Source organism: Epinephelus lanceolatus, chromosome 20 (genome assembly GCF_041903045.1).
Source record: "Epinephelus lanceolatus isolate andai-2023 chromosome 20, ASM4190304v1, whole genome shotgun sequence".
NCBI lineage: Eukaryota > Metazoa > Chordata > Actinopteri > Perciformes > Serranidae > Epinephelus > Epinephelus lanceolatus.
Window position 1 is genome coordinate 28258029 of NC_135753.1, and position 27684 is coordinate 28285712.

Below are 27684 nucleotides of genomic sequence, written 5' to 3' on the forward strand. Positions count from 1 at the left end.
TGCTTTCATAATTTGGGGAGCATAAAAGTTAAATTAACATTTACCGTCTTTATCCAATATCATGCAAATCAACAATATTTTGTTTTAATAAAATAAATGAGAATGATCAATGTAGCCCTGTTGGACACAGACAATAAATAATTGAATTTACAGGTGAGAGATGTATCCTGTCATTATACACGATCTCTGACAGCAGTGAGACGAGGGGACGTCTCTTTGACGATGTTAGCCGAGTTGTGCCGAAGTGAGCCGCCGCCGGTGGAGCTGCTCGTCTCTATAAACAGGCTTCTCCCAATGCAGCTTTTCACCCGCTCTTTGTCCGCCACCGGCTGTGTGACGACGCGTTTCCCTTTAAGATGATGTCGGACACAATTATGCCTTATTTAATTATTTTGTGTAATGTCGGCAGGCACAAACACGGACTGAACAGTAACGTTAACAGCCAGCGACGGTAGGAGAGGAGTGTAGCATCATCTCATCTCAAAGTGGCGGAGGGCTAGCTGTGCTCAGGACTAACACGAGTCCGGTGTCCTTGCCTGTGTCAAAGGCAGGACTGGTGTTTATCAGAGGCTGCAACACTTCTCCGGGACAGACATGTCTTTTTCTGGAGCAGACAAAGGAGACAGGCATCGAGGCGCAGAGGAGACACGGTGAATGCGGTGAAAGTACTCTGTACTCTGTCCCCCCTCTCACCCCGTCATGTTTTGGATGTTTGGGAGAGACACCAGACTATAGGACTCAGACTTACATTTAACTACATATTAAAAAGGTAAGTAACAGTGTGCATGTGGTTTTGAAGCCATGCAGATGTTGTGATAGCAGCTGTGTGTAGCCAGTGTGCTGGGGCAGGTGTGAGTCCTGTCAGTCCTGTAGGACCCGCCTGGCCCAGCTGCTGCTGCTGCTTCACCCCAACACTGTCATTTTATTCTCCTCACACTGCTCCCTCTTTCATTGTGTCAGTACTTCCACAGAGGCCACTCAGCTCCCGTGTGTAACATTCCCTCCACGTCCTTTCCCCTCTCGTGTAAACGCTCTTATGTAACCCTGTGGGATTCCTTTTTTTTTGTGCAAGACTTCCTGGCCCTGTGTAAGGAAAACACGGCAACACAGGCTGCTAGAGGAGCACCATGTGCACCGACACAGAGAGGAGGCTGCTGAGGAAAGCACAGGCTGTTCACATTCCAGCCCTCAACTGGGAACACACAGAGAGCAGTCTGTAATACAGAGAGGGAAGGGCTCCCTCTTCTCCAAAAACACCCATCATTTCAGGCTCTAATGTTTGGATTTCAACCCACAACCTTTTTTAAACTTTTACTGTTATTTATAACATTTTTCCACCTCCCCATGTGCCCACAAGGCTACTGACCGCTACACATTTGGCAACAAAATATAACCTTTATTTAACCAGAAAAATCTATTTTTGAAGATTGTCCTGGCTGACACAGGCAGCAACATACCGTAAAACTTAATTTAATAGCCCGGGCATTCATTTGCTTAAATCATTGAAATCAACAGGCCTATATTTGGGACAGGCCTTTAATTCCTTTCACACAAAACTTTCGCTCAGCAAAGATCAGGAAATACAATCAAATTGTTTATTTAAACCAGTATGAATATCACTTGTTGCAAAATTAGGCATCAGATAACATATTGATTAGGTTAGCATGGTACGATGGTGCAGTGGTTAGCATTGTTGCCTCACAGCAAGAGGGTTCCTGGTTTGAATCCAGGGTGGGGGAGGCCTCCTGTGCAGAGTTTGCATATTGGCCCTAAGTCAGCGTGGGTTTCCTCTGGGTACTCCGGCTTCCTCCCACAGTCCAAAGACATGCAGGTCAGGTTAGCTGGTGACTCTAAATTGCCCATAGGTGTGAATGGTTGTCTGTCTTCATGTGTCAGTGATAGTCTGGTGACCTGTCCAGGGTGTACCCCGCCTCTCCCCCAGTGTCAGCTGGGTTAGGCTTCAGCCCCCCCGCGACCCCTAACAGGATAAGTGGTCACGGAAAATGAATGAATGACTGAATAAGTCATTTTATCTACCTCTGACGGACAACGCATCAGATAAAGAGAGAGTTATGGCACTTGAGGATTACAGCACCTGGCACAACACCACTTTATCTTGGTAAAACAATACTCACAACTTGGATTAATTCTTATTCAAAACACAGACCAAAGGAATATGAATAACTTACAGAGTAATCAAGGAATGGACACGTAATCTGAGGTAGCCAACCACGCTGATTTATTTATTTTTTATCATTTTATTATTTCAGAACTTCTATCAAAAAAATGAACTCCTTGGCAACCAGACCAGGCATCCAATTGAGACAAGCGATTATTTGTCAAAATGTGTAGCCACACCAGGCTAGTAATAGGGACTAGGCTTTTAATTGAAGTTTTAAGGTACGTTACAGACAGACAGCATAGAACAAAAATACAAAATTAAAAATATAGCTCTGAAACAAGCAATATAAAACACAAAATAAGATTACTACAAAGAAAAGCTAAAAAAGTGTGGTAATATGTTCTAGAAGTGAACCATAAAAATCCTACAACAGTGCTTTGAAACGGTCAAAAGGAACCAGTGACTGAGACTTTAAGTTCTTCTGCAGAAGATTCCACATATAAGGAGCTGCATACATTAATGCTCGCTTGCCAAACTCTGTATGCACCTTCGGTACAAATATTAAAAACATATTCTGTGAACGGAGAGTGTAGCCATTTTCAACTTTTTGTTTATTGTACACACATAAATGTGCTGTGTAAACAAGAGAATACCAATGATAAAGTGAATGAAATCCTCCTTTGACTTGAGTTACTGAGACTCTTTGTCTCAGTGTTGGGGGTCTTTACATGACAAAGCCTCTAATAAAGCATTGTGTTTCGTTCTATAACCAACAGCTTGTGTTTTATAAACAGTGTTATAAACGATCAGTGGGTCTGAATTAGGGCTACAACTAAAAAGAATCTTTATGGATTGCTTGGTCTGTGAAATGATCAGGATATGGTGAAAAATGTCGGTGGTGATGTCATCAAATTTGTCCAGACAACTGTCCAAAACCCAAAGATTCCTTTAACTTCACATAAGGCAAAGAAAAGCAGCACATCCTCACATTTGAAAGGCTATAATCAGGGAATATGAAGGCTATCAAATATTTTAATTAATACTTTAAGCTTTCGTTCTGTTGTCTGAATTAGGTCACTCTTTCTTGTGGATCCATACATGAGTGTAGAGGTATGAGCTTGTATGCCGAGTATGTAAATACTCTCTGGACAGATATTTGCTCAGTATTTAAAATAGTGTAGTCTCACTGTGAAATGTCCCACTGTGTCCCCGCCTACTGTGGAGCTGCTGGACAAAGTGCACCTTTACTGTGAACTTTCACATCAGTGTCAACATGTGGTCCAGCAGGCACCACATAGATGATATGTGTGGTGAACTCACGTGTCTAGTGCTCACAATACCACGACCCTGATACTGAAGCAGCTAAATGGAATTCAGCCTTTGTTAATTTGATTATTTACACCCACTTTTCCTCCAGTGACATGTCAAACTGTTTTCTGTTGTCTTCTTAAAGGTTTAGGCCGCTCACTGTCAGTCCTGTATTGGGTGTTTAAACTGTGGAATAATGCTCTGTACGTCTTCTCTTCCACAGAGCTCTCCCACATCTCTTCCCTTCTTCCCACCATCACGACAGCCTCCTCCCACCTCCACCTCCACCTTTAACCTCCCAATGATGACATCACCAGACTCCCCTCCTCTGGTCTCCCCTTCCCCGTGCCCTGCACCCCCGCCATCCCTTCCCTCCTCCCCGGTTCCCTCCTCCCCAGCCCCGTCTTCCTCCTCCCTCCCCGCCCCGCCGTCGCTGCCTCCCACGGGAGAGGTGATGGTGCTGGCTCTGGGCAGGAAGAAACAGAGGGTGCTGATCGCTCTCTCCATCCTGCCCAACCTCTTCCTGGCCTTCCTACTCTCTTCCGACCCCCTCATCACCCTCTCCCCGCCCCACCACTGCCACCTGCCGGGGCCCTTACCATCGCCCGAGGTGCTGAACGCCTCCCTGCCGTGGGAGAAGGGGGAGAGGGCCGGGGACAACGGGGACTTGTCCCAGTGTAAGCAGTACGCCAACGGCAGCCAGTCAGCAGTGGTGGACTGTGAGGCCGGCTGGGACTACAACGTAACAGAGGGGTTGAGGAACAACATCGTTACTGAGGTAAAGCTCCGGTCCAGGATCCTCCTGAGCTCTCTAATTATGGTCCCTACCTACTTCATTGTTTTGGCTTTCTATGAGAGTGCTACTTTTTTTGTTTATGTATGGATTTAGGGCCTTAAAATGCTGAAACATTTGTTTCTTTTTTCATCCTGTATTCATCCACAGGAGGGTCTTGCTGAGCACGCAGCCTCGCTTTCTGCAATGCCATGCTAAACTATAATACAGCTGCACATATTTATACCTGTGAGGCGGATAAAGAGTGTGTTGGACAGGAGTTGTTGTGAAAACACTTCCTTGTTGGTGCAATCAAGAAATCTCCCAACGTCAGAGATCCTGATACCGTTTTCCTACACAAACCTGTTTGATGTAGATAATGAGCGTGTGTAGTACGTACGTAGAAGGTTGTCACATGAGACTGATGATGAGGTTAATCTCAAGACAGTCTGATGCAGTTGTTCCATACACACCTCTGCTAAACCACAGAGTTACACATGATCCGATAAAACAACAAACAAAGTTCTGTTAAGTGTAAGTTTAGTGTTTTACTCATCCTCACCCACTCACTCTCTATGTCCTCAGGTGTAACAATACATTGATCTAGATAGATAAATCAATTCAATGATCCAATATCATTGACATCAGCATCTTTAACATACACCTGTATTTTGAAATTTCCATGGCACGTCTGTGTCACCATTTCCATCAGAACACCTTTCTAAACGCTCAAACAGTGCTAGCGGCTGAGCAGCAGGCAGATAATGGTAGGCAGTCATGAGAAAGACAATAAGAATATTTACTGATATCGTCTCGAATTGATTGCAGGACCCTGAACTGAATCAAGATTTTATCCTGGCAGGCTCCGTGATATCAGCAAATATCATACCATTGTTCAAAGACTAGCCACTACACTTGCTTCAGGTTTTGACAAGAAGAACATGATATTTTTGATTCTGCTGCATCAGTTTTGCTCCTCTTTTTAAACTGTCCACTGTGACTCTTGCACTACTCCTGTAAGTTGTTCATTAGACTTCCATTCAACCATGACAGGAGGTGAGGCCAGGCTAGATAATGCACGGTGACTCATTCAGAAATATGTGATCTACTAACGTCAGAGTTCAGAGTTTCCTTACATACATCACTCCCTGCTCACAACCAGATTACCACAGACATAAATATCTTTATTTTACAAGACATATTTTTGATATGATTGGCAGCAATTTGTTGTTAATGGGATAAAACATGCACAAACATGAAAATGGTTCCCTCAAATCCTTGCTAATGGGCACCACAGGACAGCAAAGCAGGAATTTGAAATCTTAAATAATCTGTCTCTCTGCTCAGGATTTAAACCTGCTTGCCACAGCTTTGCATCTGTAACCTTTAAACCGTAACACACTTCTTGCCTTGATCACTGTATTTAAACAACAGACAGGCAGGTTGATGATAAGCTACAGTGGAGGAGGGAATATTTTGTCAGTATGATATTAGCTCGCCTTTAAATCACATTATGTCTCCCAAAAACACCAGTAATATTGACAGGTTTGAAAAATAGCCCTGTATCAACAGTTTCAGGTGCTTTCTTTTCCTCTTATGCTCATAACTGCACAATCAATGCTCTTAGAGGATTACACCAAAAGAGAGAAGAACAATCTGTTCAGGTTGCAAGTGGAGCTTGTGTCTGTCAATGAAATTATAGATTTTAGGTCTGTATGAAAGACCTGCTCCTGGCTCTTCCATGCTGCTCATATTTATGAAAGCAACCAGCATCAGTGTTATACATGTTTTAACAGGTGGCCAAAGCAGCAGGTAAATGCTGTGTTGATGCGTTAATGTGTCACTATGTACACTGCTTGTTTGACATGCATGATCAGTGGGGAGGAACATGCATGTCCTCTCAGAGCTGGATATCATCTAGAAAACACTGAGCTGCTCCTGTTAATGTTTTTAACAGAGCCCAGCCAGCTGCTCTCAGCTTTCCACTCAGGCTGGTCACTCTGTGGCGTGTGTGTCTGTTTTCATTTCTGGTGCCTGCTGACTGTGGGAACCACACCCAGCCCTCCAGTCCGTGGCATTAGGGCCGTTCGCTGGTAATCCACCCACACCACTGCAGCGAGCTGAGGATACATAAACGCTGCCAAGGGAAGCATTTAGCAGGAGCATGTGTGCAAATGCATTCTTATAGACATGCACTAAGTAGCATGCTTCAAGTCTCCTCCACCTCCGGCGCTCGTTTTACACACAAAGACGGACGTATTTTGTCCCTTTAGGTCAGGTTTAGCTCAGAGAGTATTTTTTGCTGTCATGATGATCTGTTCCTGCAGGCAGCCTCGCTTTGCTGAGCTGGCAGTCGGGTGAGCAGGAAGCAGGAGGGCCTCTGATCAGCTTCCCCTCTGCCACCAATCAATAAATACTGTGTCACTTCACCAGAGGCAAACTCCACTTAACATCTCTATGCTTGTGGTGGGCTATCTGCGGCCTAATGCACAGACACTTCCTGTTGTTACCAGGGTTGGGCTATATGGTGATAATATGTCATCAGAGTTCATACATTTGTCAACCTCCAGTCATGTTGTTGTAGTATTGATAAAGTAGTAGCTATACTTTTAAAATATCTGAGTGTGTTATTAGGCCAGTGGTTTTCCTGCAGCCCTATCAGATGAACTCAAGTACCTCTTCATCGTTCAGAAAATTACATCACGTTACTCTAATGCAGCCTTTAAAACCAAGAAAAGGCAACACTTGTGCCATGTTATGATATCCAAATTCTAAGATGATTTCATTTTCAAATTAATCTGTTGATTATTTTTCTTTATGATGTCAGGAAATGGTGAAAAATGTAATTTAGAGTTCCCCAAAAACCATGATGACATCCTCAAATATTTTGTGTTTTCCACATTGTTTTCATGCAATTAAACTGTCAATATTAAAGTTAGTTTGCATTTTTATTAGTAGTGGCAGCAGCTTTATGTCTTGTCCTGGGTCTGACTGACAGTAAAACTGAGAAAACCTGAAAAAGCAAAGTCTCAGTTGAGTTCATCACACAACAGCAGTGAGGCTTTGTTCAGTCAGACATGTAAAAGGAGGGAATGTTTGCAACAGGAACATACCTGATTGTTGTCTGAGAGTCATTCCTAAAACCAGTCAGGGGAGTTTAGGAACTCGTTTGTTTGCATTTTACCCTCCTTGTGTTGTCCAAAGCATTCCACCCGTATGAGCACTGTGGGTTGCTATGCTGCCCTTTACTCGACTGGTGTGCGCTGTTGTGGCTCTGTGCCTCAGCAACAGGACAGCTGATATTATGTGACAGGCTTTTATGTTTCTGCGCACCGGCTCCAATTATGTAAGGCTCTTTTTATCACCGGCCCTCTGCTCTCCCTCTCTAGATCATTAAAATCATTTTTGCTTTCAGCGGCCAGCAGACAGCGACGTTAGCAGAGCTCAGCTGTTAATGCAAATCAGTGGGTCGGCTTAATGTGATTAAAACTCAGATCTGAGAGCAGATATCTGTTGTTTTTTAACAGATGTGCTGACTTTCCATGTGGATGCACTGTTATGTACCTTCACACAGTAAATACATGCGACCACGATGTTCACTACTAATAAAAGTAATGCATTGTTATCACCACATACATGGTAGTATTATGAGGTTACATCCTCCTGTGTTTGCACTGTGAGTCTAAATGATCCTGCAGTCGTTGTACTGCACCTGTTTTGTAATCCAGGTGTTCACATTAATAAAAGCACGACTGTTATTACATCCACCGAGGACCAGAAACTGATTCTCTGGCACCATCTCTGTGAAGTAACTGAATAATAATAATAATTTGTTCTGTGAATAAATAAAACCGGGCTGCCTCTTGAATCCAAGCAAGTAATTAATTAATTAAGTAAGCACTTTAATTTGCCAAAGGCATCTTTCTTCATGAGTAAGTCAAACTTGCAATCAATGTGAATGTTCAGTGATGTTATAAATTTTTCTCAGGGCTTTAAGAGATGCAGACGGGAAGGCAACACATTTCAAACTCTCTCTTTGAAGCTCTCTTTGTAAGCAAAGAGCCTTTTGTCTTGTTGTCATCTTCAAAACTAGATACATCTGAAGTCCTGGCAGCCAGGTGTTAGTGAGGTGTGAGCTTTCCACTTTCTTTTGTGTACACTAATTTCATTAATGAGTTTATTTACAGTGAACCAGTTTGTCACATGGTCTGCTCTTCAGTCAGGGTAAAAATAATGTGATTTTTCGAAACACTTTTCATTTAGAGTTTAGAAAACTGTAATATATGTGCCACTTGTGACATATCTTATTACTGATAGTGATAGTCATACTGATCCCAGTTAAAGACTGGGAACTATATAGTACTGAGTTATAGAGACCATATTTCTGTGTCCAGGATTTTTGGGGCGGGGCTAAAAACCTGCTAATGACGCAGTTGAGCAACCCAAAGCATGTGCCCTCTCCCTTCACTATTTAAAGTCTAAATCCATTTAGTTTTTCAGTTGTTTGAAAAACTCAATAAAAATTACCTGCAGATGGAAAAGAATGAGGTTTATTTTTGGGCAGGTCGGTGTCCTCTGGCTCCAAATGTGATTCTGCTTCTGGTGGCTCAAACATGTCTGGCTTTACAAATCCAATAAAGCTGTTAGATGGAGCATCCATTGTAGTGCTACAATTAAAAGTGGGTGCAGCTTTCTCACATGTGGGCGTAGCTTCAGCACATTCAGCAGACATGTTCCCAGTGTCTCACTGACCTATCCTGTAGTTTTTCTCTTTATGTTTTCCTTACCTTTAATTGACAAATCGATGAATTAAAAAGATAATGGCCAGAAGAATTCATAATGTTTTTAAGATGCAGCCCTAATATGTAATTTGGGTAGACACTGGGGTCCAAAAGTTATTGTTTAAGTTTAGGTTGGTTAACATTTTATTATTGAAACACTATCCCAGTGTGTCCACATCTGAATCTGTTTGGTAAGGTGTTCCCTCTGTGCCTTGTATCTGCCAGCCTGTCTATCACTTCCTAACCCTCTCCCGTTGCTTCATATATGTGGCAATGTCTGCCTGATGATTTCCTGTTCTCTAACATTTACGTTATTATACTAACCTGAACAGATAACAACTAACTGGTCTGCCCCCCTCCCCCTTTCTCTTGTGTCTGTGCTGTCCAGTGGGATCTGGTGTGTGGTCAGTACTGGTTGGTCCCAGTGGAGGAGGTGTGTTTCATCCTGGGAGTCCTGACTGGCTGTCTCGGCCTGGGCTATGCTGCTGACAGGTAAAGCATGTACGCATGTGTTTCTTGCAGGCTGAAATGGCTGAGACAGTCATCTGCAGAACAGATGAAACACGCAACCCAAGAAATTCTGTTAAATGGTTACTCTGCCAATATGGAAAGCTTGTTTGAGGTTTTCCTGTCATGGCATGCCACAAATAACTTATGTGTCATGCAGGACACAGACACACGCGTTAGCATCTGCCAGTACAAGTAGTCTACCCAACAGCAGACATCTGTGCTGTTAAATCACTGTGTTCCTCAATCTTCAGTCTTTAATCCTTACATTGCAGTTTCACTACCTCCCACCCTCCCATGCCACACACAGAGACGTAAACACTTAAACACAAAAAATGCAAAGTTGAGTCAGAAAGGAGGAAATATATAACACCAAGCAGCCTAAATGTCATTTCATAGTGCTCTCTATCACAGTAAGACATACAGATCTGCAAGATAAACCAGAGAATGTGTCACAATCTACAGTTTTCCACACATCAACAATGCATGACATCAACGTTAGAGAGTGTAAGCCTTTTTTGTGTGTGCATTTATTCTACTAGATCTCAGGACCTCATGATAAGCAGACTGCATTAGGCACAACCCAAGCATCTCCAGTAATTGGCATAATGGATCCAGCCTGCGTGTGCTCTGTTGTCGGATTGGAAATCACACAGGGGGAGCAGTAGTTTTGGGGGGAATTGTGAGGGAGATGATGCCAGTTTAATCAGCTAACAGCCTTCATTAATTTGCTGACCAATTGAGCATAGCATCTGTTTGTTAAGACTAGTGAATTAGTGCTGCCTCCTGGGAATGTGCAAAAAGAAAAGGGAACAGTGCTAATCTGCAGGTTGGAAACAAAAGTGCTTCATCCGCACACAGCTGAATATTGGCTAATCATCACATGTAGTGATCAGTGATGCTTCAGTCTTGAGCTGCTTCCAGGGTGCATTTATATGTTCTATTTATATTTCTTTCTTTGTGATTAAAACATTTAATTTTTAAGGTTTTGATAATACATTTCAGTTATATAGTTGAACAGTGTCTACATGTCCTTCTTAAAAATGTAAATCAGTGAAATCAGGCCTTAAAATTGTGTCAACTTCGAAGTGATGGGCTCTTATGTTTCATTTAATTTAATTAGTAATTTTGAATTATTTGTAAATTGCATGAAACCAGTGATGTAGGAGCAACATTAGTAGTTCACAGTGCTGTAAAAGTGCAGAGGTCCCACTGTGGTTCTACGTTGTATCTTATCTCTTTAAATTCACAGTGGACCGTTGTCCTATTTTCTGTTCTCGACTCTCATGCTGTTAATATTTAAACATGTGAAGTAGTGGTTTTTTTTTTTGCTCTTGCATTATCAGCACTTACTTTATCATTTATTGCTGTTATACATTGTGGTTTTCTGTTTTTATCTTGATTTGGATTTACATTTAATTTGATGTTTATGTATGATAAAAATGACTAAAGAGAGTTTTGGAATAGTAGCTCAACGATATCCCCAATTTATTTCTCAGTATATTGTAGTAGTTTTATTAAAAGCTGAAAGTGCAAGTGACGTTTTTGGGGGGTGTAATAACACAGGTGTGATGATGTGCCAGTCAGGGGGTTTACAGTACATGTCTCTGTTTCTCTGCAGGCTGGGCAGGTTCAAGACTTTGCTGACCTCTCTGACCCTGTCCGTGGTGTTTGGGGTGCTGGTGTGTGTCTCTCCGTACCCCTCCATCTTCATTGTCATGCGCTTCTGTTTGGCGGCAGCTAGTGCGGGAGTCTACCTCACTCTGTACATCACTCGTGAGTATTTTTATTTTTTATTTTTTTGAAGGATGCGCAAAATCATGACCCAGTTACTCAAGATAATCCACAGACCTTGTTGCCAGCAGTTTCATGTAGGAACTATTTTCTCTCTACCAAACTACACCTGCCAACCATATCACTGCACAGAAGGAGGTGTGCATCTCCTGCTAGCTCACCTAGCACCACTGAGCTAGCTAAGGTCACAGCTCACCCGAAGAGGATTCCATTAATGTTTACATCTCATGAGCCTTTCATCCATGGGTAGATGAACGCTTCCTTCTGGGCAGTGATATGGTTGGCAGATGTAGTTCGGTTGACAGAAAATAGTTCCTACATGATGAAGTAACTGGGTCATGATTTCTGGAAGGAGACATTGCTGTTGGGTTTTTCAAATGTAGTTTTTGGCGCATTGAGCACCATGAGTCAAGTGCCATCTGGTTCCATAATGCTAGAAGGAAGGCAGATGTATCTATGGCCAATGTCCCCAACACTCGGCAACTCGCACCAAAACAGTCTAGACTGATAAAACGCAACACTGGTAAGAGGGAAAACATGAATTTTCAATTTTGGGGTGAACTGTCCCTTAAAGAGTGTAGTTAGGCGCAGCAATACTTTGAACTTCATGCTAACGTCAGCATGCTTCACAATAAAAAGCATTATGTTCACGATGTTCACCCTCTTAATTTAGCGTGTTAGCATGCTGCTAAGTAGCACTAAAAACAAAGTACAGCTAAGGCTGATGAAACCAGATTTGTCAGGATTGATGTTGTGTTTGACTGTCAGGTCTGGAGCTGTGTGAACCGTCTCTGAGGCTGGTGGTGACCATGCTAGCTGGGCTGATGACTGTAGCTGGAGAACTCCTGCTGCTGGCCGTCGCCCTGGGCTGCCAGTCCTGGAGGGGCCTGCTGGGAGCCGGCGCTGCCCCGCTGACACTCTTCCTCAGTTACGGGTATGAGTGTGTGTGTATTTGGTTGCACAGCCACAGTGTGTTTATTTATTCGTATGGTTTTTATTTTTTTAATTTTCAGCTTGATTTCCATGTAAGGACTTCATCATTGGCATTTTCTTTTTGTTTAGATATTCTTCCTGTACGGTCACGAGTATGAACATGTGTTTATTTTTCTGCAGAACTGCAGGGACACGAGAGTGAAGGAACCTGATAGTCTTTTGATAAAGTGTCTTGATGCCAACTGACTTGCTGAAAGCTTTGTTGGATCATATTGATTCCAATCCCCTCGTCACACTGAGCCTTTTAGTTCATGTCAGGATGCATTAGGACCACTTTGTTTAAGGTCCCCAGTCCCTGTAAGACCTCTGTTTCAAGATAAGCTTTCATTGCAGTTTCAAAGCCAAATTAACAGAGATTAAAGTATAATTACCAGCAATGAGTTGCAGGTTTGGAAGAAAAGCTGGATTAAGAAATAAAGAAATGTGCTACCTTGTGACCCACATGGGTTATTTTCCATGCTGAAGGATCAAATATGGGCTTCGTAGTTTTGGTGCTGGGTAAAGGTCAGCAAAGATCAAAGAGTGAGCCGGACTTATGTTTTGTCTGTTCTGCAGCATTCCCGGGGTGTTTCCAGAGTCTCCTCGCTGGCTCCTTCTGTCAGAGAGATCCGCAGACATGAACTCCTTCACCGAGAGAAGAAACTCCAACAGAGACGTGAGGGATGACGAGAGCTTCACAGGTGTGTGCCTACGCGCATGTGTGTGCATAGTGTAGATACTTATTGTCTCCCTCAAGATGAGAGCAGCTCAGGTTTTTCTGCATCACTGCTGCTGGGTTCAGTTCCTGAAGTCTGCATTATTTATGGGTTACTCATAGCAATGCATTTCAAAACAGGAGTACGTATCACTCACCTCTACCAAGAGCAGGTAATAATGCTCAATTATAATTCATGATTTATTAAAGACACACTGAATTATAATAAAGCATAACGACCTGCAGCTACAAAATCATCTGAGCTGGATAAATTGACACTCAACATGTTTCCCAGGTAGAGAGGAGTTTATAAATATCAGGCCTTAAGTCATTAAATGGTCTTCAATTTGAATTTGTGACGTCTTAATTGCCACAAACGTTTTATCTAATTTAATGAATCCATCTGTTAATTCCTTTTTGTCAAAATGAGTCGAGGTATTTCGCATTAAATTGCAAAATGTAGATTAACCTAACTCACTCTAATAACCATATTCCCACATAAAACCTACCTATGCTTGTGACCACAGATAAACTTACCTGCAATGCTTGAGTAAGAATTTGTCCAAAAGTCAGCCTTAAATTTGATTTAAAATCTTGATAAGGTCTTAAAAGTCATTAAATTTAAGTGTCTAATACCTGTAGACACCCTGTGTAGTGATGTCATTGTCACTCTAATAGGGATGCTAATTTAGAATTTTTTTTGGGAGCAATAGCTGACCCTCGTTAACTGATCATTAACAGTTAACTGACAAGTTGAGGGGCCTGGGCTGAACATTACTTTTGTTTGTAACTTTTAAAATGAGTAGAATATTATTTCTCTGTAGAGCTGCGCATAGTGTATTGCTTCACCCCTCTATGCCCTGCTCTGTCTCTCTCCATCTTGACACTACTGCTGTGGGAGTGTAAGCTCTCCACCAGGGATGTTAAGAGTCCTGCACACACTCAGTGACGTTGCTAACTGTTGGCATCATACAGCTTATGTTACCTAATGGGTGTAACAACAGAGTTGAGCCGTATTGTTGTCAGTGCGAAATTGTTGGGGCCCCTTAACAGCTCAGTGTTGAATGTTAGCTGCTGCTGCTTTGTTAGCTCGTGCTAACCCAGCAGACTTTGGACTAACTGCTCTGACATGCTGTAGTCGTCTCCCAAGACAGTAGCAACATCATAGCACTGCCCAGGTGGCTGCGTACGACTCCAGCCATTCTATTTAATAATTATTTTTAACTCTTTAATGGATAGTGTTAATATGTTGAAATTCTTATTCTCAGTTAACAGTTATTTATTAAAATCTCTGTTCTCTACACTTTAAGTTAAGGTTGTTTGCATCGTCTCATTCGTCTCAAATTTGTATATAAACTGTTCTCAGAAGGAAATTTACATGTATTTCGGCATTCATCAATATGTTACTAGCTCTGATATACACTCTGTCATGTTCACAATACACAGATGCCTTTTTAAATCGACTTAATACATGCGTTTCCTACATTTCTTGCATCCCATTCTCACTTAATTGAATCAGGAGAGAGAACTCTACAAATGCATCTTCTGTTTGAGAGGTGAGACTGTGAGACCCACGTTCCTGACCAAACACTGTCAGTGATGGCTGTCAGAATGTACAGTCATTTAACATTTAATATAACACGTACATCACTTAACCTTCTGAGTTTGCTGTTGACTGGTCCAGTTGAGGCATGTCGCTGTCTCCCCTGACAGAAGTCTCTCTGATGATAGAAGCAATGCGCTCATCTGCAGCAGAGAGCTGAGACTGGGAAGGGCCTCCTGTAGCTGTTGTGGTTTTTGTGTGTACCTAAGTGTTTTTATTTTGCATCACGTTTCATATCGAACCATTTTTGTTGACTTCTTTGAATGGTCCTTACAACAGAAGACACAGCATCCGTTACCTCCTTCCAGGCCTTTTATTTACCTGTCCCTGTCACACTACTACTAACTGAAAAAAGTAAAATGTTTTTCTCGACCCCACTTCACCTAAAATAACTTTTGTTTGCTCCATGTTTGCAGGTCAACAGGATGCACCTATCCATAGTAATTATCACCTTCATATATGGTGGTCACTGGTAATTTATTAATTGCTCATGAACTGCTAATAAATGCTAAATTGGAAGGTGAACCAAAAATGTTATCGTAAAATCTATTTTTATTAATCCTGGTAAGGCTACAGTATTATGAGTGCCTGTTAAACGTCTTCTGTTCGACCAATAGGACCTGCAACATCATCGATTTAACTGGAGTCCTCCTGTACATGTCCCTTTTCAGATAAAAAAAAAAATAGTTAGTAAGCTATTGATTAAAGGAGCAACCAGGTCATCACTCTCTGTGCTGTGGAGCTGTGAATTAAAGAGCCTGTTTTGTCCTCTTTGCCTTCTGCAGAGCTGGATTCAGAGCCGGCCCCCTCTTCACGCCCCCACCTGTCCTTCCCCGAGCTCTTCCACAGCAGGAACATCTGGAAGAACATGTGTGTGCTCGGCTTCACCTCGTAAGTCATCCCACACTCTTGGCATTAATTTAGCAACGCTGCAGTTTTGAGTCAGCCCTTTCATTTGCACTTTATTTACAGGAACCGGTCGCTGCTGCAGTCTCATATTTCATCCTCAGAGTGCTCTGACTGATTCTTACTCGTTGTTCTACGCTGAACTACTTCGCTATTTAAAACCGTACTCTTTGTTATTCTGTCCCCCCTCCTTCAGATTCATCTCGCATGGCATTAGTCACTGTTACAGCTCTTTCCGAGGTGATGTCAGAGGCACGGCCCCCAGCTTCTACTGGACGTACCTGCTGTCAGTGTGCGCGGGGGGCGGTGCCTGGCTGTTACTGTGGGCGACCGTGGACAGGTGCGGTCGCCGTGGCATCCTGCTCCTCTCCATGACGATGACGGGGCTGGCCTCTTTGATCCTCCTGGGACTCATGGAGTGTAAGCAGGCTTTACTTGCGGGATATGTTTTTTTCCCTCCGAGTAAATCTAGAGTCAAATCAAGAAAGCTATTAATAGACTTTGCCAACAAGGTGGAAACAGTCTCCCTTCATCTCCCCAGAGGTCACCCCCTGTTGTTGTACAGAACCATTATGTGAGGCTTGTATGAGGATTAAAGGCCTTGCTTCCTCAAATCCCAACTGGAATGGAAGTAAAAGTTAGTTGATGTGATTTGAAGCTCAGTTTTGGTCATATTAGATCATCTATACACCTATGACCTCATTTTTGGCTTGTGCATCATGCAATATGAAACAGATTAAAAGCAGCGGTGTTGATGACAAACCATGTTTCAGGGGTCTTTGTCTCTCCACAGCATGGTGTAGAAACACACAGTTGCCTCAGTCTCAGTCTCCCCCTTGTGGCTGAAATTAAGTATGACACTAGGTTTATGTAGGACACTGCAGTGGCAGCAAAGTCAAAGCTGTGTCAGGTGCTGTGCTTTAATCATGCATCAAAGGCTGAGGGGGCAGTATCACTGGGGGGGGATGGTGTTCCTGCTGACCTCTTAAAGGCACTGCTCTCTGTGTTAACTGTTCATGACACAAGTCTGGAAGTTTCAGAGAAAGGATTATTCAGAAATCTACATTGGAAATCAGTTTATATCAACAGGGCATCATGATATATCATCAGAAAATGTGTTTCTGATGCTTGTCCTTCCTTCCTCTGTCTCTTTAGATCTCAGTGAGACGGCCATCACAGTTTTCTCAGTGCTGGGTCTCTTCTCCTCCCAGGCCACCGCCTCTCTCTGCATCCTCTTCACTGCAGAGATCATGCCCACCATCATCAGGTAACACTAACACAGCAGCACTGATTTAAAAAGTTAAAGAGGTCTTTATTTATTTATCTTTGTGCTAATATATTAAACTGTAAGATGTGTCAATATTTGATGAAATGAATCAGGACATGAAAAATGCAGTGAATCAGGAGGGAAGAGAGAGGACATTTCCATCAATATCTATTAGTAATGAAGAGACGTTTCCTGACATCTGAAAAAAATCCTGAATAACTGGGATCACTCTTAAAATTACATGACAGCTCAGCTTATATTCTTTTGGAGATGAAGGAATAAAAAGCCTCATGTTGATGGAATTTCAAGTTATTTACAGTTCTATGTAACACCTAATGTTTCTCAAACAAATGTTATTAATTTATACTTAAAGGAATTGTTCAACACTTTTGGAAATACACATGAGATCAAGATCATGATCGATGCCACTCATGTCTGCACAATAAATATGCGGACAGTTTGCGTAGCTTAGCATAAAGTCTGTTAACAGAGAAACAGCTAGTCTGGCTTTGATTAAAGGTAAAGAAAGCTTTACACTTGAGATATAACATGTTGAAGGTGTACTGTGGAGGAATGGTTGGTTAGTTTTGTAAACACAGCATTTAAACTTGGCCCCTCCTCTCCACACAGCTTGTATGTACACTGCAGTCTACTGTACTATTGCAGGAATGTTACATTTGTTGTATTGGAAAAGGTGACAATCGAGCAAGCTAACTAAGCTAACCATTGACACCTATTTATCTAACAGAAAACAGGCCATCTGTGTGTGTCTGCTAGTAAAATTGAATCCCGGATTCACTCTTGTTTTGGGCACGTTTTTGTAGTTTCGTTTTAAGTGTGTGCTGCTACCACCTGGTTGCTACCTTTTTAGAAGGTCCCAACATCATCTGCATGTTGTTATTGCCTGGTGGCTACATGCCAAGCAAAAAATAAGAAAGTAGAGGCAGAGGGAGGGGTTTCTGCAGATAAATGCACTGCCACACACTTCTAGTGGGTTATGAGTGATGACTGAGAGGGATTACTGTTGTATGAGTCTCTACATTATTTTTAAGGGAAAATCCTGAGACACAACGCCTTTAATTAGTCAGCTTTGGAGGTGAAGGTAGGCTGTAGGGGGTGGGGGGATCAATACAGCATAGTATCGCAATATATTTTGTGTGGCACTATCGTATTGATACAAGGATTGTGTCAATTTTTTACCACATAAATTGTTAATATAACAAATAGAAATTAAACTTTTGATAGCCTAGTAGAATAATAAAATCAATGGCTTTTTCAGTCCACTTGGTACAATTTGCTGTATAAAAAATGATTCAATTGAGATCAAGATTATTTATTTATTTATTGTCCTACAGAGTGAGACATTTGTCTTGGGCCCTACACCCATACTGCAGCCTTAGAAATACAACATATGACATAGTACATAGACAAATTGACATTAAGCGAGATACACAGACTGAACAGTTTTTGGACACAATTTGCAGTTGCCAATGGTGATAAATTGCAGTGTATCGCAGGATATGTTATAGCAATGCTCAACGTATCATAACACATTTAAAACTGCAATAATATTGTATTAAGACAAAAGCATCGTGATAATAGCGTGTTGTTTGCTTGTTTTTTTTTTTGTTTTGTTTTGTTTTTTAACATTTGGACAAAGCAAGACTAGCTGTTAATACCATTTCCAGTCTTTGTGGAGGACTAAGCTGACAGAGGAAAAAGTGCTAACAATAGCAACAGTGCTGACAGTCTAATGGTGATAGCCTGACGGGAGCCACATTGTGGGTGCTATACTTCCACATCATGGGTCACTACGGTGTTATCAGTGGTGATCACATATGAACAAGGTGCCAATTAATGGGAGTATTGTTTTTGAGAGAGGGGGATTTAAATCGGAAAAGCTGAGTCCCATATATGTGTGAAATCTGAAGTTGTGTTTGTGTGAAATCTGAGGGATTTTTTTGTGTCTTCAGGGGCAGTGGTGTGGGCGCAGTGTTGGCCCTGGGCTGCGTGGGCCGCCTCAGCTCCCCACTCATGGATCTGAGGAACCACTACGGTTACTTCCTCCACCATGTGGTCTACTCCTCTCTGGCCCTGCTGGCTGTGCTGTCCATCCTGCTGCTGCCAGAGAGCAAGAGAAAGCCGCTGCCCCAGACTTTGGCCGACGGGGAGCAGTACAGACGCCCCCCACTGGGCAGGAGGAGGAGGGACAATGTGCCGCTGCTCGCCACGCCCAACCCAGAGACCTAAAAGAGCACTGAAAGCGTTGGATGGACTGTGCTCAAATCACCCTCTTTGCAGCCAGAACATTTACACCCATCATGTTCATGCAGAGGAGGAGAAAGACAGAACAATATAGAGACAAGGGCTGCACGGATAATTGTGGATGGACGATGAAGGGCGGTGATAAATGTGATCGGACACTCTAAGCTTCCTAACATATCATCCTCTAGTCATTCCAAACGCAGGCGGTTTGGTCGAGCTATCATGTTTCTCCACCATCCTCCATTTCCTGCCATTCAGTTGTGTGTAGATCTGACACACAGTGTTCACAGACACGTCTTCATCTCCATTTCCTCCTGACCAGAAGGCAGGTGATCCCCGCCATGTGACACACCAGCATACACTGCTGCACGCCGTCCTCCCGTGCGTCTGTCGTAGAGATGTTAGCTGCTTACTACTGACACTCCAGACCAGACATGGCTCAGAGAGTAGTTGCAAAGTTATTCCTAGCATTTGTCTTAACCTGCATAGAACGTTTTTTGTCGTGTTTGCTGTGTGCGACGACACTAGAAGTGCTCGGAGGTGTGCAAAATCAAAGCAAACTCAGCTTTGTATACTTTTCTGTGACACCTGTGGTAAAACTCTCCCATGTGGCACTCCAAACAGGGACGGACCACAGCTCTTGAACACATATTGTAAGACTCTATGGAGTGTGGGTGCCTTGTAAATAATCTAGACTTAGTTTCTTTAACTTTTTGGGGGCATCTGAGTTTTGCTAAAGCAGACCCTGTGGCTGGAAATTGTACGGTTTAGTTACGCTATGCAGTGGAGAAGCAGATGCAGAGCACTTTTGAAACATTCTTTTGTAAAGACGATGGAGGTTAATTTGACCAAGATCTTAAAAAGTAAGGGACAGTTTTATCTACCATTAATGATAATGGGATCAGAAGCTAAAAAGGAAACAAACAAAAATGTGTTCACGTTCAAACTGTTTAAATCCAGTTACTGACTCTGGCCTGGAGCCAGCAATATTTATGTCTTATTTATGTTGTTATTAAGCATAATCAGAGAATTACTCAGAGGCCTAGCATTTTTTAAGTATGAAGCTAAATATTGTTAAATTGGAGATGACTCTGACTCTTGAATAACTGTCACAACATTCCTATCTGCATGTTTGGAAGCACTGAAGGGCTTGTTTTTTCTGTATTTCCTCAGAAGCTTATAGTTACTTAATACCTCTCTAGAAGACCAGTCTCAGCTGTACGAGAATAGATGGGTACGAACAAACTACAGTAGAATTTTAAATGGTGACTTGCCTAACCAGGCACATATTTTTTTGTCAGCAGTTAAATGTGGAGGTTTTGAAAGAGGTCATTTGTTATTTTGCCTGAATGTTATTATTGATGCTGGAGAAAAGGGCCCGGTGATTATGCTCCATGAGGTTTGTATGGGAGCTGAAGAGGGCCCCAGAGCTCCAAATTAACCCCCAACTTCCTCAACCACGCACCAAGGATATTATTTCTATCCATGGCTTTTTTATTTTGAGTGTGTCATGTTGCATACGGTTAAATCTTGATGGAGAATTACCAAAGCATGTCAGTTTCAGTGCTTAAAAAAACCCAGTGTTTGTTTACATGCTCGGTAATTCTTTTTCTCATGTATTTGTGGGTGCGTGATATTAAGAGGAAGTGGGAGGTGTTTCATTTGGACTCTGACGTTGAGGATTCACTAAAGAAATTATGACACTCAGTTTTGTCAACAGCTACTTCCTCTTCTTTCCTTTCCTCGTTCTTTCCTCAGTATGTTGCACTCAACAAGTCCTAACACTTGTACACTGACAATTATTATCACTATGGTTAACTTGGCTCGAGTAGTATTATGTCTGACAACACTGATGATCTGTTCAATGATGAGTGTGATGCAGTTAACTCTATACCCTGATTTAATGTAAAATAAAACTGGTTAAATTACCAAGACATGAGCAGGTTTTTTTTTAAGTTGTCATGGTATGAATTATTGTGAGGTGCTGACGTGGACTTTGACATGCATGTTTCAGCATAATGAAACATAATTTCAGCTTCATTAGTTGTAATTTATGTGTTTTTTTGTGTATGTGTTTTTTAGGTTTTAAGATGGATTTACTTTTAGATGTGTAGTAAAACTTAACCTCAGAAACAGCAGGTAAGTTTATCTACATGAGACCTGTATTTAATATTAAAGGTTCAGTGTGTCGGCTTTAGGGGGTTATATTGGCAAAAAGGAAATATAATATAACAAGTATGTTTTCTTTAGTGTTTATTCACCTGAAAATAAGAATCATTATCTTAGAATAAGCTTCAAGGAGGTTGCTATGTTGCTACGCCATGTTTCTACAGTAGCCCAGAATAGACAAACCAAATACTGGCTCTAGATAGGGCCGTTCGCATTTTCGTGTCAGCCACCGTAGTAAGAAGCCCCTCCTCGATGAGAACATTGGCAAAGCGCAGACTGCTTTATTTATTTATTTATTTATTCCCCTCCAAGAATTGCCACGTTTACCTGGCGGAGGGGTTTGCGTGTCCCCGGGTCCTGGGAGCTGTGTTGTATGTATGCAACGCCGAATGGACCAAAACTTCTAATTCGACGTCCGTCTTAAGATGTCAAATTTGTACCTCTTAAGGTGACAGAAAATGCCATGTTAAAACGGCAAATTTTAATGTCTTAAGATGTTTGGTCAGTTCCTATTGGTTTGCAACGTACCCACCCCCTTTTGACGTAAGGCTTCCATGCTCCACCTCCTTTTGATGTAGCGGCTGCATTGGGCTGTAGTATGCCTTCATTGTGGTCATGTGGTCTCTTGGTAGAGGGTATGTTTTGCATACGTACCTGTAACGTGTCTTATGATTAGTATTTGGGACAGTCCATTTCTATGAGGGTGTTGTACCGGTAATTTTGAACTCCTCAGCCCTGGTGGCTGAGGAGAGCAAGGGATGGCGTCCAGAAACTTTGTCAACAACTGTGGTCGTTAGGGCTGTCAAAATTGCTCAAAAATGACGTTCGAATATTCCTTCTAAAATAACTCATAGGTTCAAACCATTCGATTTTTTTTTCGCATTATGTCCACAAGAGGGCAAACTAATACAAGGAAACATACTTGTATATGTATTAATACAAGGAAACATAACTACCTGTAGGTATTTTTATTTCAACATAAACGTCTTTGAAAACATTTACATACCTACACATTAAAACACATAAAACAATTATCTATAACGTTACGTTATAAACGACCGCGGACATCTCGCTCGCCCCCCCTCTCTGACCCATGGCCACACCGCCCATGTTAACCGATTGTGTCATCCACACCGGCTGCGCCGCGCCGCGCAGCTCCGTTTCGGCGTCTGGTCTATTTTCTGCGCGAGCCGCGAGCGAATGTGTCAAGCCGGAGACAACAGCTGGGAGCAGAACCTCTTGTTGACCAGCAGCACTTCCACGGGCGGTGTGGCCCTGGCGTTTATGCAGTGCGTTCAGTGCAGTGGTCCAGGCCAACGCACACTCGTAAAGAGGACAGCTGCGGTGGTGTTTTTTTTCTGTCATCTTAAGAGTTACAAATTTCACATCTTCAGATGGATGTCGAATTAGACGTTTTGGTCCATTTGGTGTTCCATATGTATGGGGCTAATAGCCCCTGGTAGCGTCTCCCAAGATAAAGTGTTCCCAGCTGAGGGGCCAGACTAAGAGCAGTTCAAGAAGACCACGATGAAACGGCACATTTGGGGAAAGAGTACCTCGCCCAGCATAGGGGACAATGGGGCCCCCCTGTGGAGCCATACCTGAATGAATGACATGGAGCCGCCACATTGTGGGCCCAGCACCTGCAGGGACTGGCATCAGCATTCACACTACCTGAACGTCTGGATCCTATTTATTGGCTAGTGTCATGTCTGCCACATGCCAAACGGTGTTAGAGAAACACTGATTTGTAACCTGAAACTACTTTATTCAGTGTTTTTACTGGTCTAAATCACTGAGTCACTTTGTTTAGGAGATGAGGGGACCTCTGCGGATAATTCAGCTCCCGCTAAATAAACACTGATAAAATAATAACTGGGAGAAGATTCAACTGGTTGCAATCCTCAACACTAGATGCCACTAAATTCTCCTAAATCTTACACACTATGCCTTTAAATACACTATATGGAGAGGTTAATACTCATGGGAGTATCCCAGCACATAGTGTTCTTTAAACAGTGCACAGCATCCCTCACTGAGCAGAATCAACAGTGTCTATGTATCTACAGCCAAACACTAAACAATACAGTTAAAAAAATAGTTAACAGACACAAGAAGTATCACTGTTTCAGATGATACTTTGAATGTAATGAACACTGACTCTGTAGCCTGACTGGATCTCAGTGTCAACCAGTGTCAGAGCTCTCTAATCGGTTTTGGAAATCCTGCTGGTGCTGTGTGAACATCTGATCTGCCAGCTGGTCTGGAGCTGAAGCTGACCATCAATCTGTGATGGAACAAGATAAAAGACAATTAAGAGCAAATGCATATAACTGAGAAAAATTGTATTTACAGTGTATTTGTTATGATCTGTCCAGTCAAACCCATAAAAATCAGGATCAACCATGTACTATAAATACAAACTCAGTGTTAAACCTTATGCTACATAGTGCTAAGTGTGCTGACCCCTCCTGTGTCTCTACTCATCCTGGCCTGCTTGTGCTTTCTCCTCCCCTTGCAGGTAGTCGGCTGGCAGTGCGCATCATTAGGAAGCTGGCTCACCTGGGCCGACAAGCTTACAAGCCTACAAAGCTGGGTTGATCACTTTGCCTCCCTCGCTTGCAGCTCTCCCAGCTCCCACATGGCTCTTTGGTTTGACTGATTTGTTTTGTCTTTTCTTTCAGCATGCAGGATCTCCCTACACCATTTTCCACTCATGCTGGCAATCGCACACACCACTGATGTTACTGATGGTTCACATCTCACTAACTTGTTCTGTAAAATAACATTATTGAATAAATTGTTTCATCTTTGACCTCCGCCCTTTTGTGTGTTCTCCCTCCTTTTGTCTGAACCTGAGCCAGTTCATGACATAAGGTACAGCACAGCAGTATTTTTTTTATAAGCATTTCCATCTCAAAAGACTCCTCGCGGCTACAAGAGCTCCATCTGGTGGAGTTTTATAATACACACCTCTGAATGTTTGAAGACATGAGGACTAACAAGGTTTCAACCAGTCTTACACAGGACATTTTGAGCATCAAACACTTCATTTCCTGCTCTCTGGTGAATTTTAATACATCATATTTAGTTTTTCCTGCATCAGTTAAGTGTAGAGATGTCTTTACTTTCATCAAAATAAAAGCCCTCTGCTACTGTCATGTTTTTATTGATGGGGACAAATGCACATGTTCTAAATATTAAGGGAGACACAGACATGTCCATGTTAAGGAGTGAAACCTGAAGCAGAACTATCAGTGTACCGTGGGAATGCCAGTGAGAAGATTTCATCATCATAATGAAGATTCAAACAAGTTATTCCCAGTGATCATTGTCGGCAGGGTTTGAACCTGCGCGGGGAGACCCCAATGAATTTCAAGTCCATCGCCTTAACCACTCGGCCACGACAACTCACACATTGCTCTTTCAATGAGAACCCTCCTCGTAGATCTATTTAATAATTGTTTTTAAACTGGAATCATTTTGATGTAATTTTTATTTCTGGGTGTAATATTCCAATGAATCTACTGTTTTTAAAGATGGCGTCTGTGCCATCTCTATACTTTTATTTACATGACATTTAAAATCAAATGCTGGAAAGGTCCAGAATAACGACTCAAAATCTCAGCCAAAAAAACAACCACTGACATTTCTTCCACTGGACATAAAATGTACATGGAAGGTTCTCATTGGATGAAAGATGTGTGAGTTGTCGTGGCCGAGTGGTTAAGGCGATGGACTTGAAATCCATTGGGGTCTCCCCACGCAGGTTCAAACCCTGCCAACAACGATCAATGACTTTGTCTCTTTAAATCATGACATCTTCACACTGGCAGAACACTGACAGTGAGTGCTGTTTCGAGCCACATGGTTCTTCCTCAGACTTCTGATCCACAACAAAGAGTTGCCATCTTAAATACCCATAGTGCTGCCTGAGCCAGTCATGTGACATGCTACACCTGTAGCTCATAGTCATAATAAAGATGTATCTTTGACAGACGCCATCTTTTACATGTTATTGTCAGAGAGGCAGACAGTCAGCCTGAAGTATATTCAAACAGTATTTCATTCATATGTCGCTTGTACCGAGTTTTTAAATCTCACAGAAAAACCTAAAAATTTAGTTTACAAAATGTAAATAATAATTTAATGTCATGTTGTGTCATAAAGTCTTCACATTATTCTTGTTGAATAGTTTTAGATAAGGCTTTCCACAATGGGTCCTGTCTCTATTTTCTTCTGTCTGCCAAGTTTTCACCTGAAGTTACAAAGTGTGATTGATACTCAGCACATGTAGAGAACACTGCCCCCCCCTCCAAATCTAAGCTTGTCACAGACATGTCCATGTTCAGAAGTGGCAGTTAGGGACCTATGAACATATTGTGGGACTGTCAGTGTGAACATATCGTGCTTCAAAGACACAAAGTCATTGATCGTTGTCGGCAGGGTTTGAACCTGCGCGGGGAGACCCCAATGGATTTCAAGTCCATCGCCTTAACCACTCGGCCACGACAACTGGCACATTGTTCTTTCAGTGAGGACCTTCCTTGTACATTTTATGTCTGTTGGAAGAAATGTTAATGATTAATTTCCTGCCTTAAATTTTGATTTATTAATTATTCAATAATTCTGGACTTTTCCAGTGTTTGTGGGTATGGATATTTAAATGGTGAAGGGTATTTAAGATGGCCACTTTCTGTCACGTATCAGAAGTCTGAGGAAGAGCCACATGGCTCGAAATGTTCCTCTGCGTTAAAATCCCTCTAAACAGGAGCTACTTGTTGTGTGGACTTATTTGTTTTTCACTTTGACAGACTCCATCTTTCACATGTTATTGTCAGAGAGGCAGACAGTCAGTCTGAAGTATATTCAAAAAGTAGTATTAAGTAGTAAAAAGTTTTTCATTCATATGTAACTTGTACCGAGTTTTACCGAGAAACTTGAAGGTGATCTATCAGTGTACTGCCAGTGTAAACTTCTTGTGCTTCAAAGACACAAAGTTTTCAATCATTGTCGGCAGGGTTTAAACCTGTGCGGGAGGACCCCAATGGATTTCAAGTCCATCGCCTTAACCACTCGGCCACGACAACTCACACTTCTCTCTTTCAATAATTCTGGACCTTTCCAGCATTTTATTTTAAATGTCATGTCAATAAAAGTATAGAGATGGGATAGACACCATCTTTAAAAACAGTACAAATAACACACATCCCAACATCTAATGGAGTGGACCAAAGAAGGAGAACACTGATTATACACTGAGTTTTGTGAGTGGGACATGTCTCCTACAATCCCTCCCAAATCTAACCCTATGCTTGACACAGACATGTCCATATTAAGGAGTGAAAGTTGAAACTGAACTAACAGTGTTCTGCCAATGGGAAGATGTTATAATTTCAAGACACAAACCTACTGATCGTTGTCGGCAGGGTTTGAACCTGCGTGGGGAGACCCCAATGGATTTCAAGTCCATCGCCTTAACCACTCGGCCACGACAACTGGCACATTGTTCTTTCAATAATTCTGGACCTTTCCAGCATTTTATTTTAAATGTCATGTAACTAAAATTATAGAGATGTCACAGACACCATCTTAAAAAACAGTACAAAAGAGAAACATATCCCAACATCTAATGGAGTGGACCAAAGAAACATCTGGCAAAGTAAAAAACAGGTCTGCACATCAAGTAGCTCCTGTTTAGAAAGATTTTAAAGCAGAGTGAATCTAAACCTATGCTTAACACAGACACGTCCATATTAAGGAGTGAAACTATGAACATATTCTGGGACTGCCAGTGTGAACATATCATGTGCCATGCTTCAAAGTCACAAACTTATTGTTCGTTGTCGGCAGGGTTTGAACCTGCGCGGGGAGACCCCAATGGATTTCAAGTCCATCGCCTTAACCACTCGGCCACGACAACTCACACATTGCTCTTTCAATGAGAACCCTCCTCGTAGATCTATTTAATAATTGTTTTTAAACTGGAATCATTTTGATGTAATTTGTTTTTTATTTCTGGGTGTAATATTCCAATGAATCTACTGTTTTTAAAGATGGCGTCTGTGCCATCTCTATACTTTTATTTACATGACATTTAAAATCAAATGCTGGAAAGGTCCAGAATAACGACTCAAAATCTCAGCCAAAAAAACAACCACTGACATTTCTTCCACTGGACATAAAATGTACATGGAAAGTTCTCATTGGATGAAAAATGTGTGAGTTGTCGTGGCCGAGTGGTTAAGGCGATGGACTTGAAATCCATTGGGGTCTCCCCGCGCAGGTTCAAACCCTGCCGACAACGATCAATGACTTTGTCTCTTTAAATCATGACATCTTCACACTGGCAGAACACTGACAGTGAGTGCCGTTTCGAGCCACACGGTTCTTCCTCAGACTTCTGATCCACAACAAAGAGCCACCATCTTATATACCCATAGTGCTGCCTGAGCCAGTCATGTGACATGCTACACCTGTAGCTCATAGTCATAATAAAGATG

General features: G+C 42.1%; 1 protein-coding gene and 7 non-coding genes across 8 annotated transcripts; 3 read left to right on the forward strand and 5 right to left on the reverse strand.

Annotated features, from left to right (window-relative positions):
• The first annotated feature begins 233 nt into the window (after positions 1–233).
• Positions 234–19916, forward strand: slc22a17 (solute carrier family 22 member 17). Its single transcript, XM_033639491.2, has 10 exons — positions 234–769; positions 3654–4208; positions 9372–9475; positions 11112–11266; positions 12053–12218; positions 12833–12957; positions 15360–15465; positions 15677–15900; positions 16636–16747; positions 18721–19916. The coding sequence occupies exons 2-10, from the start codon at positions 3732–3734 to the stop codon at positions 18995–18997; spliced, it is 1746 nt and encodes a 581-aa protein (XP_033495382.1). The 5' UTR covers positions 234–769; positions 3654–3731; the 3' UTR covers positions 18998–19916.
• A 4594-nt stretch (positions 19917–24510) lies between these two features.
• Positions 24511–24592, reverse strand: trnas-uga (transfer RNA serine (anticodon UGA)). Its single transcript has one exon. It is a non-coding gene; the product is annotated as a tRNA-Ser (tRNA).
• A 297-nt stretch (positions 24593–24889) lies between these two features.
• On the forward strand, positions 24890–24971 carry trnas-uga (transfer RNA serine (anticodon UGA)). The gene has a single exon. It is a non-coding gene; the product is annotated as a tRNA-Ser (tRNA).
• A 644-nt stretch (positions 24972–25615) lies between these two features.
• Positions 25616–25697, reverse strand: trnas-uga (transfer RNA serine (anticodon UGA)). Its single transcript has one exon. It is a non-coding gene; the product is annotated as a tRNA-Ser (tRNA).
• Positions 25698–26189: 492 nt separating this feature from the next.
• Positions 26190–26271, reverse strand: trnas-uga (transfer RNA serine (anticodon UGA)). The gene has a single exon. It is a non-coding gene; the product is annotated as a tRNA-Ser (tRNA).
• A 327-nt stretch (positions 26272–26598) lies between these two features.
• trnas-uga (transfer RNA serine (anticodon UGA)) lies at positions 26599–26680 on the reverse strand. Its single transcript has one exon. It is a non-coding gene; the product is annotated as a tRNA-Ser (tRNA).
• A 342-nt stretch (positions 26681–27022) lies between these two features.
• trnas-uga (transfer RNA serine (anticodon UGA)) lies at positions 27023–27104 on the reverse strand. Its single transcript has one exon. It is a non-coding gene; the product is annotated as a tRNA-Ser (tRNA).
• A 302-nt stretch (positions 27105–27406) lies between these two features.
• trnas-uga (transfer RNA serine (anticodon UGA)) lies at positions 27407–27488 on the forward strand. The gene has a single exon. It is a non-coding gene; the product is annotated as a tRNA-Ser (tRNA).
• The last annotated feature ends 196 nt before the right edge of the window (positions 27489–27684 follow it).